The 11,721-nt window shown below is 55.2% G+C and overlaps 1 protein-coding gene across 1 annotated transcript in view; it reads left to right on the forward strand.

Moving 5' to 3' along the window:
• Positions 1–8,253: 8,253 nt before the first annotated feature.
• LOC104282053 (pepsin A-like) overlaps positions 8,254–11,721 on the forward strand; it is a 5,684-nt gene continuing 2,216 nt past the window's right edge. The window contains exons 1-6 of the mRNA XM_009880118.1: positions 8,254–8,451; positions 10,363–10,480; positions 10,716–10,834; positions 10,941–11,140; positions 11,358–11,474; positions 11,594–11,712. Coding sequence (XP_009878420.1) covers positions 8,254–8,451; positions 10,363–10,480; positions 10,716–10,834; positions 10,941–11,140; positions 11,358–11,474; positions 11,594–11,712 — 871 coding nt within the window. The remainder of the gene's footprint in view (positions 8,452–10,362; positions 10,481–10,715; positions 10,835–10,940; positions 11,141–11,357; positions 11,475–11,593; positions 11,713–11,721) is intronic.

Here is an 11,721-nt window from a genome sequence, read left to right on the forward strand (position 1 = left end):
CGGGCTGAGCCTGTGTCTCAGGTGTCTGTGCAGAGAGGCGGCATTTTATAACTATATAATATATTTTTTTTTTTAATAAATACCGCGTCTTTGCCTGCCGGCGTAGCTCTCCTCGAGCTATGGCCTGCTCGAGCCTTGGCATCCTACCTGTTCCTGTCACACGGGGCCTGCCCTGACGCTCTGGTACCTTCCCCCACCTGCCTCCCTTCTAATTGACTCTAAGTGAGTTTTATGCTTTCCTGGAAGAATTGTCAGTCTGCTGAATTATTTGGTGGTGTTGATACGTCGTGACTCTTCCTAGCAAATAACCTGGGTATGGCTGGCAGCGTTGCCTGAGCTTGAGCGCTGCGACTAACAGATTTGCCGGCTTCCCTGCTCAGCCCAGGGACGGTAAAGCAGGAGCTGCTCCTCCTTGCGAGCATGTGTTCCCCCCCACCAGTCGCCCAGCCAGCCATCGGGGCTGTCAAGGTTTGGAGGGAGCAGCGAGGGCAGCTCTGCCATTCTTCTGTACGTCGATTCAAAGCCTCCACGTGAGCCCTGAGCAGCAGCTGCTGTGTGGACACTTTTGTCTTCGCCGGCTCGTTCCGAAAAGCGGAAAGCCAGAGAACCCCAGACAAAGATTAGGCGAGATTAATCATGATGACAAGAGTTAAAAAGAGGGCATTACAACAAAGCTTATCATCGCCTACAGAGCAGGCAGCTGGTTGAAATTCAGGCGTAGCGGGTTTGAGCTGGATTTACGGTGAGATTTGAAGCAGTTTCTGCCTTGTCACGACCTCGCCAACGCCTCGCGGCCGGGGCCTCCCACGCAGGCAGCCTCCTCCCGCCGTCCCTGTTTTGCGGAGATCTAACAAGAAGTAGAGCTGCTGCAAAGCCACGCTTTTCTCCACAGGCCGTCTCGTGCTGCGTAGCAGCTGGTGTTACGGGCACTCAAACGCCTGTTGTTCCGGGTGACTCGGAATTCTGTTGGCCGTAATCCTGGTAAGTCCAGCCCTGTGAGAGATTAAAATTAAATTAAAACTTCCGTGATGGGTAAAGGGATGGAGGCAAAGTGAGCATGGCGAGGTAAATGGCAGTAAGGGTGTAGCAGAACTGGAGATGGGGGATAAGAGTTGATGGAAGTGCAAGAGAAGAGAGGACAGAGAAGCAGAGGAGGTGAGATAATGCATACAGAGCGCTTACCATGGGCTGAGATACCGCTGTGCCGAGGCAGCACGTACAGACCTCAGCAACGTGCCAAAAATTCATAGAACGTCTTTTTTTTCCAGGTGGCAAAGCCGGAACCAAGAGATAAAAGCAAATCCCTCTTGAATACCTGCGTTAGGTCTTCCTCGCATCAAACGGGAAAGTTCCTGAGCGGCGGGAGACAGAGGAAGCTGCGGTGCCGTCACCCTCTACCCGACACCAGCCTTCATTTTTCCACCCGTACTTCCACTTTCCCACAGACATGAGCGGGGCTAAGGATTGCATTAGGATGGGGAAGAGCTTCGCGTTGCCGGATGAGACGGGCTCGAGGTGCTGAGGGGAGAGGAACGTGAAGGAGACTGCAGGAGGCTGGGCAAGGTCACCCAGCTGTTGGAGAAGTGCTGCGATCGGGGCACGTATCTCGGGAAAGGCACTTCGTCCCTGCCGGAGACGCACTCCACGTGAGGCCCGTTGACTGTTGTATAATAAATATGAGTCATATGAATCCTAATAGGTAGCCTATGGTTTAATCAAGGACAATTTGTTCGTAGCGTTGGCTGATAACCCGGTCAAAACCCAATGTTACTGCGAGAAAGGGAACTTGACTTTCCAAAGGGAGATCGATATTTTTCAAGGCTTGTTTGAGAAGCAGTCTCCACGGACGTAGAAAGGTTGGAGAGCGTTTAATTAAGAATTTATATTAAAATGTAAGGACTGAATAAAGAATAAACTAAGTTGTGTTCAAATTTGTTCTTTGCAATGAAAAGGAAGAAACAGAAAATTTCCAGTTAAATGATAAAGTGTTCCCCAGCGATCAAAAATGTGATAGATGGGTATTTTTCGGAAGGATGTGCCCGTTACCTGTTTACTAGCGTCCTTAATTTGTGTAAGAGATGGTTTCATCTGGTCATTATGATACTTCACACAGTTACTTCGTCAGGTGAAAGACTCAAAAGCACAAAGGCCGATACCCAATAAACACGAGTGAAAATGACTGAAAATGGGTAAACGTCCAAATGACGCCAAGTACCACATTTCGAGTGTGCGCACCAGCTGAGCTGTTCTGCATCGCCAGAGCTCTCGTGGCCTGGGACAAAGCTGGCGGAAAGGAGTAAAATGTTTTTGGTAAGGAGCGTTCAGCTACAGAGCCGCCTTCTGAAGCAGCTTAGGTCAGTTTGAAGTGTTACTCCCTTGAGGAAGTGAAGCTGTAATCTAGAAAGTGTTTTGGAGTGAAATGGAAACTTTCCGGAGTCTGCTATCAATGCAGGACCTCGTTGGCACAGCTGATGTTTGCAGCTCTGCAGGCTCTGAAGCGGAGTGTGGCAGCGTAAGACTAGAGAGCAAATTAACACACAATTAGCAAAAGGTTAAAAAAACCCCTCATGTGCATAAGGGTTGATCTCAGCAATCCCGATCCTTTGTCGGATTTCACCTTTTGTTTATTATCTGGCCAAGCTCATTTGTGGTTTTGGTTGAATGTTCCTTCTGAGCCCGGGAGTCAAATGAAATTTGGAGCGTTTCCCTATAGAAGGTAAAAAAAAAAAAAAAAAAAATCGATAGTGCTGTTCTTTCTTCTTTTAATGTGATACTGTTTGTTTTCAAGACAACGTTATCTGTGTTCCTCAACAGGACAGGATTCAGATGACATAAGGGCCTTTCTCAGAATCCGACCCATTTTTTAATCAGGGGTTTACCAGAAAGCACCGTTTCTCTCCGCTCTTCTCAGCGCCGAGTCCCAGACGTACCGCTGGCCGTCTAGTCCCCTCGCCGCCTCTCTTGCAAGCGAGCCGCAAGCAAACCAGTTCCCTTTCTGCGCTTGCCCTTGTACAACCAGGAAGCTTTGTGGTCCACGTGGTCCAGCCGCTATCTGGGCAACCCGGTCAGAGAATAACGTTCACTGATTTAACAACCGCAGACCGAGGTCACCAAAGGTGTTAAGTCACCGTCCGAGATCACCCGCAACCCGTGGAGAGAGCTGGCCTGACCACCCCCAGGTCCTAACCCAGCAGAAGTCCACCCACCGCCGGCTCGGTGAGGATCAGCCTTCGTCTCCGGGGGCTTCCTTGCTAACTGAAATCAAATCTTCTTACGTCAAATCGTAGAAGTTTGACACCTCAGGAGCCTCAAACCAGACCTCTTTGTGCCTTTCATCTGACAGTTCTGATAAAGCAAGCGTGCGGCATACGATAATGCCTTTATGGGAGGGACAGAGAAAAATCCGGGAACGGGGACTGGAAAACAAGTTTACTTCCTTAATCTGCAGTTACTAAGATAAAGTATATCTCAATATGGTGATTTTTTTATTTTTCCAGGCTGAGCTTTTCAAACCTGCGCAGATAAAGTTGGATAAAGCTGTTCCTGAGCTTAGTCAGCAAAGTCCTTTGCCGTACAGAAAGCCTGAAAATTCGTATACAGTCCTCTTTGCCCCACGGGGTGAGCCACAGGGGTGGTGTTGCCTAATCTCGTACGGTTCCCATTGAGACTTTCAGGCACCTGGCCATCGGCACGGAGCGTATAATTTGCAACGGTCTCCCAGCCTCGCGGCCATCGGGCATTTATTTATTTGCCACTTGGGGCCCATCTTCGAGCCAAAGCAGCCGTTGGAGGTGCCCGTCTCCTGTTGATCGTGACCTAGATTGCTCGGAGACTCCTAGGAGTTACCTCCAAGTGTATCTCCCGTAACGTTTAGAGGGACTGTCTCTTCGCGCACGAGTTGCTGCCCATCACCGGAAGCAGCAAAGCGTAAAACGTTCCTGTCACCAGTCCTGCGCCGCCTCAGTGCTTCTCTGCAGGGGGAGGTCACGGTCACCACCCGACTCTTCTGCCTTCGCACAAGCACTTCAAACACCAGCTGTCCCCCCTCCCCTGCGGCTGCCGAGTGCTTTATTTTACTGCTCTGCGTGAGTCTTTTAATGCTTCTGCGTAGCCCGAGCTCGCTGTGAACACAGGTAGAGCCTCCGCACGCCGGGCGTCATGTCCAGCCTTACTCAGACGTCGAAATCTTACATTTTTCCTGGACACAAGCATAACTCCTGGGGGATTTTATCGGGCAGGAATCCTGACCCAGCCCCAGCTGCATCAGGAACTGGCAAACCAGAACTAAAAGCCTCCGCATCCATCCCTCCAGCTGGTCTTCATCTGCTTTTGGAGAACGCGGCGGGGATCTCCGCATCGTTTGGTGCCCTCTGCCGCCGAGCAGAGCTACAACAGAACGGCCACCTTCTGCCACCCAGTCCGGGCACCCCAAACTGGGCGCCCAGTGCCCCACCGTGCGCCGCGGGCACTGCCTGCTCCCTGCCCTCCCCTCCGCCACCTTCTCTGCCACGGTGGCGATGTGGCAGAGTTGTGTTTTGAGCTCTTTGCAGTTGGGTTTTGAGTTTCCTCAGGGTTCTCTGCTCCCTTGGAGGGCAAAGGGTAGATTATTTTTTTTCCAGAATCCAGCGTGTCTTGTTCCTTCCATTTCCCTACCAAGGTTAGAAACATCCCGGTCAGCAACCAGACCGTCCCTACCTGGCTCCTTTTTGCGCTGCACGCGCTTCGATGGCATCCCGAGCCTGGCCGTCCCCAGCATCGCTACCTCCGGAGCCATTGCCGGAGGGGATCCTCCCCGGTTTCTTTTGTTCTTGACTTTAATGGTGTTAAATATTTCTTCTGAGATTTTGCCGGTGCCGAATTCCACAACTTCTTCGTTCTGCGTATAATGATGCATCCAAAAAAAAAAAAAAAAAAATTAAAATCAATGCCTGTCTGAATACCCAGTTTTTCGTTGGCTCCTGACGATGGGATCTATTGACAGAAGAATGAGCTCATCCCAAAACTTCCCATAATTTGACAAATTACTTCTTTCCATTGAAAAAAACCCCCCATAATTAAAATGAAATCCTGATCCTCAGCGATTACAACTCTGTGCCTGGAGCTCAGTTTCAGTAACAATTGCACGCAGTAAGGGGTCTGCGATAAAAGACTGAAAAATCTTTGAGTCTTCATGACGTGATACAATCCCTAAATTTGGGATACGGTTTGGCTGTTCGGAAGAGGACAGCTCACCTAGAGGCCCGTATATCAGCCCAGAAACACAGGACGTGCCTTTTCAAAACCAGTTATGTTTCCCTAACGTTACAAACCAAGTTCATTTCACTAAAACACTGGTCCTGAGCATGAGGCTTCTCCAGTTTGTTTTTTTAAATACAATGAGAGGATTCACCCCCACTGTCCTCCTTGCCCAGAAAGAGGACTTCCACGAGAGCACAGGTTACTCCCTCCATTCTGTGCCCAGAGAGGTTCATGTTATGTCTGAACACGCTGACTGCTTGGTGAAAAAAAAAAAAAAAAAAGAAATTAAATTGGTATATGGCTGTTGAAAAACTTGTGATTTTTGTTTCCTCTAATGTTCTGGCAGAAAAAAAACCCCAAAACTTAGCAGCCCCAAAACCAAGGGACACCGGGTGTGACAGCGAGTCTGGACTTCAGTCCCCAAAACCCATCTCGCTAATGTGCTCCGAAAGCAGAATTTGGCACCTGAATTGTTACAGCCCTTCAGTTTTCTCCGATTTCTCTGCTCGTTACCAAAAATCAGCGCAGGATGAGCATCGGTACGGAAGGACACCTTGGAGGCAGCTCGCCCCCGCATCACCCCACCCTGTGCAGGTGTGTTCCGCTCAACGGATGTCCCGGCTGACACCGTTCCCACAAATAGAGGAAAGTCCACCCCGGCATCACCGGGACCTCCATCCCTGCCCGAGGAGAGGGGACACTTACCGCTCTGCTGCTCCACCGTGTTGCTCCTCGCTTGCCCCCACCGGTTACCTCCCGTTCCCCGCTGCGGGGTTGGACCAAGGACTGTTTCCACCTTCCAGCAGGACCTTCCTCTTCGTCACAGGCTCAGGCGGGAGCCACACCAACACGTGCCAATGGCTACCGGTTCTGACAGGCTGAGACAGTTGGGGGGGGTCAGCCTGGAGAAGAGGAGGCACTGGGGAGAGCTTAGAGCCCCTTCCAGTGCCTAAAGGGGCTCCAGGAGAGCTGGGGAGGGACTCTGGACCGGGGAAGGGAGCCATCGGATGAGGGGGAACGGTTTTACACTGGAAGAGGGGAGATTTAGATTAGATATTAGAAGAAATTCTCCACTGTGGGGGTGGTGATCCCCTGGGGCAGGTTGCCCGGAGAAGCTGTGGCTGCCCCATCCCTGGAGGTGCTCAAGGCCAGGTTGGACGGGGCTTGGAGCAACCTGGGCTGGTGGGAGGTGTCCCTGCCCATGGCAGGGGGGTGGGACTGGATGATCTTCAAGATCCCTTCCAACCCAAACCATTCTATGGTTCTGTGGAGCTCCATCCACCACATCTTTCAGCCCACGCAAGCTCCTGCGGACCACCTATGGCGTTACCTGCCCCAGCATGGAACATGTGCCAAGCCCAGCAGCTCCCGAGCAGCCTCCCCGGAGGAAGCCCCGAGCCTCAACCCTTGGAGGGTGAACGAGTGGGAAGGTGGGAGCTTTGACAGCTCTCCGAATCGCCCCTCCACGAGCGCTGCCGCCGGTGGGCCAATCTCTGCAAGGGTACAACCTCCGCTTTCCACCAGCACCGAGGCACAAGGAAGCTTGTAAAGTTCTCCCAGCACAGGAGCCCGGCAAACCAGTAAGCTCCAGTTTTGCATCTCTCCCTTATCTACAAACGGGATTCGCAGCAGCTGTTCCTAAGAGCTGCGGCAGCCGAAGGAAATTACCCTGCGGTGAAACCCGCTGTGTGCTGTGGAAGAAGAAGCTTTGCCCGGCAGGACCGGTCTTCATCCCTGCGCGCAGACACCCGGTGCGGCGGAGGGAAGAAATGCGATCGAACAGCCCCCTCGGAGCAGCCCCAACGCAGCGCGCTACCGCAGCTTCCCCGCCGAGGGACGCGTCCTCCGGTGCTCCGCCAAGGCTCCCTGCGGGGTTTTCAGGCTGCGGTCTCCTGCCGGGTCCAAACTTTCCATTTTGGGGGGTCAGCCAAGACCTTCTCCTTTCCAGACCCCCCACCCCCAAACCTGAACACATCCCATCTTCTTTTCGCTGAGGGAGAATTGGGTGTTTCATCCCTTTTCCCCCCAACATCACCCATCAGGTCCTACCGGGTTCTTTACTCATTTCATTCCCCCGGTGTGATTTAGCATCTATCCTCAATTCTTTTATTATTCAGAGCTGGAGTGAAACTGGTACGGAGGGAGGAAAGCCAGTTCCAGCCCGGACGGTGCCTCTGGGCAGGCTGGTCCCCAGCTCGTTGGCGCAGTTTCTGGCTTTGTTTTCCTCCAAGCGGTGGACAAGGTGACCGTGCCAGCAGCCACATCTCACACATGTAGTGCTGCGAGGGAGGCTGTGACTCCTGATCCAACACCGGGCGCCTCTGACACAGCCCAGCGTGGACGACCTTGGCATTCTTCAACCAGCGGCATCCTGAGCCGATCTTCCTCCCAGCTTGTCCCGGTTTCACACCCCAAGCTGGTCCCAGTTCCTCAGGTAGCCCTGGGACAGATGGAGGTGGAGGAAGCCCCAACATAAGAAGGATGTGGACCTGTTGGAGTGGGTCCAGAGGAGGCCACAAAGATGCCCCGAGGGCTGGAGCCCCTCTGCTGGGAGGACAGGCTGGGAGAGTTGGGGGGGTTCAGCCTGGAGAAGAGAAGGCCAAAAAGGGGAGACCTCAGAGCCCCTTCCAGTGCCTAAAGGGGCTCCAGGAGAGCTGGGAAGGGACTCTTCATCAGGGAGGGGAGCCACAGGATGAGGGGGAATGGTTTAAACTGGAAGAGGGGAGATTTAGATGAGATATTAGGAGGAAATTCTTTCCTGTGCGGGTGGTGATCCCCTGGGGCAGGTTGCCCCGAGAAGCTGTGGCTGCCCCATCCCTGGAGGGGTTCAAGGCCAGGTTGGACGGGGCTTGGAGCAACCTGGGCTGGTGGGAGGTGTCCCTGCCCAGGGCAGGGGGGTGGGACTGGATGATCTTCAAGATCCCTTCCAACCCAAACCCTTCTGTGATTCCAAGCCAGACCGCAGCAGCGCAGCTCCTCCACCACACTCTGCTCGGCTCAGCTGTGATGGAGGACATGGTCTTCCACCCTCCCTGCCCAAAGCCCCGGAGATTTATGCTGCGGTTCCTCAGCCACAGCGGTGTCATCGGCTTGCGCAATGCCCCGGTGGTCAGACGGAGGGGGGAATACCCCGAAACGGCCATAAACAGCCCCGTGTCCCCACCGCTGCCCCCACCACCACCATCTCCCAGTGCCTCCCTCTGGGGTCGCAGAGTAACTGGTGGGTGCTTCTCTCCCAGCCTCAGCCCGCCGTGAGCATCCCCGCACCCTCACCACCGTGTTTGACGCCAGTGAAGATGGAGAGCCGTCAACTTGACATTCTCCTCCTCCCCGTCACCCTTAAGGACGTTGTGATAACTGCCCCCGGAGCTGTACTTTTTTGTGGGGGGGGGGGGTGACGCCGGCCAAAAGAGCGTGGCCGGGATATAAGGAGCCGGGCTGAAGCCGGTGGCACACGCGGTGTGTCTCTTCGCCTCGGTGGTTGGCTGTCAGCAGACACCATGAAGCTGCTCCTGCTCCTCACCTTGGTGGCCCTGGCCCAGGGACTTGTCTACAGGTGAGCACCGGAGTTTCGGGGTGCCCACGCAGCCACCGCGGTCCTGAGGACCCACGCTGGGGGAGGCGAGCAGTGTCCCAGCAAGGATGGGGAGGGGGGGCAAAACCAACAGCCCCCCCTTCGGCCATCACCGCCGCGGCGAGGACAGACCCCCTCATCCCCGGGACGAGCGCGTGGCGGGGGGGACCCGCCGCCCCCCGGGGGCACTTCACGGCCACCTCCCGGTGACGGATGGTTCTCCCCCGTACCCAGGATCCCGCTGAGGAAGGCGATGCTCCTGCCAGTTACTTAAAACATACAGTATTTCTTTCTGCGTCTTTGAGCTTTGTACTATCACTCATTGTCACGATATGGGATCCTATTCAATTCCAAATAATTTGGCAGGCCTGGAATTGCTGGCTTTTCCTCACTCTCAGGTTATAGCAATGTTGTTTGGAGAATGTGCTATGTCTAGTAAAAGTCATCTACTCCCTCCTTTCAGTCTGTCTCCTGTTGCGATAAGAGATGCTTTCCTTTTATGTTCCTGCCTAATAAAGCCCTTCTATTGGGGTGGTGTGGGGGGACACCACTGAAAGAGTTAAGCAGCTTTGAAGACTTGCCGAGATCCCAATTCTAGGTTGTTCTAAGTCAGGAATTCTGGGTCACTAACAATGGGAATTGTTCTGAATAATCTGATAATGTTCTCCTTGGTTGTGTTGCTTTGTTTCAGGGTGTTGTCACTTCATATCTCTCTGGAAGTGAGGTAGTGGAAGTGACTCACTAGCGCCTTAGCCATCCTCCTAGCCCCTTACCTGCCCCACTAGCCCCTAATCTGACCCCCTAGCCTCTTACCCGTCGTCCTAGCCCCTTACCCGTCGTCCTAGCCCCTTACCCGTCGTCCTAGCCCCTTACCCGTCGTCCTAGCCCCTTACCCGTCGTCCTAGCCCCTTACCCGTCGTCCTAGCCCCTTACCCGTCGTCCTAGCCCCTTACCCGTCGTCCTAGCCCCTTACCCGTCGTCCTAGCCCCTTACCCGTCGTCCTAGCCCCTTACCCGTCGTCCTAGCCCCTTACCCGTCGTCCTAGCCCCTTACCCGTCGTCCTAGCCCCTTACCCGTCGTCCTAGCCCCTTACCCGTCGTCCTAGCCCCTTACCCGTCGTCCTAGCCCCTTACCCGTCGTCCTAGCCCCTTACCCGTCCTCCTAGCCCCTTACCTGCCCCACTAGCCCCTTACCCATCCTCCTAGCCCCTTACCCGTCCTCCTAGCCCCTTATCTGACCCACTAGCCCCTTACCCATCCTCCTAGCCCCTTATCTGACCCACTAGCCCCTAATCTGACCCCCTAGCCCCTTACCCGTCGTCCTAGCCCTTTACCCTTCCCTCTAGCCCTGTACCCATTCCTCTAACCTGTTACCCATCCCGCTAGCCCCTTACCTATCCTGCTATCTCCTTACCCATCCCGCTAGCCCATTGTCCATCCCACTAATCCCTCACCCATCCTGCTAGCCCCACACCCATCCCGCTAGCCCCACACCCATCCCGCTAGCCCCTCACCCATCCCGCTAAGCCCTCACCCATCCTGCTTTGACAGAATGAGTACTTCGGCACCATCTCCATCGGTACCCCAGCCCAGGAGTTCACCGTTGTCTTTGACACCGGCTCCTCCAACCTGTGGGTGCCCTCGGTGTACTGCTCCAGCCCGGCCTGCAGTAGGTGTCTAACAGCCCCGTGGCCACCGGCCGAGGGGTGAAGGCAGGGGAAGCCCTGGGCTTGGTCAACCCCCTGCCCTGTCTGGCTCCTGAAGCCCCTGGAGGGGCTGGGAGCTGAGAACGGCTCTGCCCTGTCCCTCCGAAGGGACGTCGGGCAATGGGGGAGTCACTGGAGAGGCATCCTTGGTCCCTGGGGACAGGATGGACCGTGACCGTCTCCCTCCTGTACCCACAGCCAACCACAACCGCTTCAACCCAGCGGACTCCTCCACCTTCATCAGCACCAACGAAACCCTCTACATCGCCTACGGCACTGGCAGCATGTCCGGCGTCCTGGGCTACGACACCGTCACCGTAAGCTGAGATGCACCCCCCCTTCTCCCCGCCCCCATCCCGTGGGAGCAGGGACACGTGGGCATTGTCCACCCAAACCGATCCCCCTCTTCCTCTCCCCGACCAGGTCGCGGACATCGAGGTCATCAATCAGATCTTCGGGCTGGCTGAGACCGAGCCCGGCGCTTTCTTCTACTACACCCCCTTCGATGGCATCCTGGGGCTGGCTTTCCCCAGCATCGCCTCTTCCGGAGCCACCCCCGTCTTCGACAACATGATGACACAAGACCTCGTGGCCAAGGACCTCTTCTCCGTCTACCTGAGCAAGTAAGCCCTGGCTGGAGCCACCCTGCTCTTACCGATGATTTTCTCCCTCCGGCGCTGGTTCCAGCACCGTTCCCCCGTGACGTGACGCCCCGTGGCTCCTAGGGGACATGGCTCACCGCTGCCGGTGGAGGAGGATGGCAGCAAAGCCCCCCTTGGTGGTGGCACTGCCAGCGAGGTGGTGGGGTGGGACTCCCACTTGATGGCTCTGCTCTTGCAGGGATGGGCGGAGCGGCAGCTTTGTCCTCTTCGGCGCCATCGACCCCTTCTACACCACCAACGGCATCACCTGGATCCCTCTCTCTGCTGAAACCTACTGGCAGATCACCATGGACAGGTAGTCCTGGCACAGCCCCCAAGCTCGGGGGGTCCCCTTTGGCCCCCCCAGCCGGTGTTTTGGGAGGTGTAGCACCACATCCCACGCTTGGGAGGCTCACCCCGCACCCCTCTCCCCAGCGTCTCCATCGGTGGGGAGGGCATCGCCTGTGCCTTCGGCTGCCAGGCCATCGTGGACACGGGCACCTCGCTGCTGGCCGTGCCCGACAGAGTCCTCAGAGTCATCCTCAACATCCTCGGTGCCACCT

Source organism: Charadrius vociferus, unplaced genomic scaffold (assembly GCF_000708025.1).
Source record: "Charadrius vociferus isolate BGI_N301 unplaced genomic scaffold, ASM70802v2 scaffold3292, whole genome shotgun sequence".
In the NCBI taxonomy this organism is placed as follows: domain Eukaryota; kingdom Metazoa; phylum Chordata; class Aves; order Charadriiformes; family Charadriidae; genus Charadrius; species Charadrius vociferus.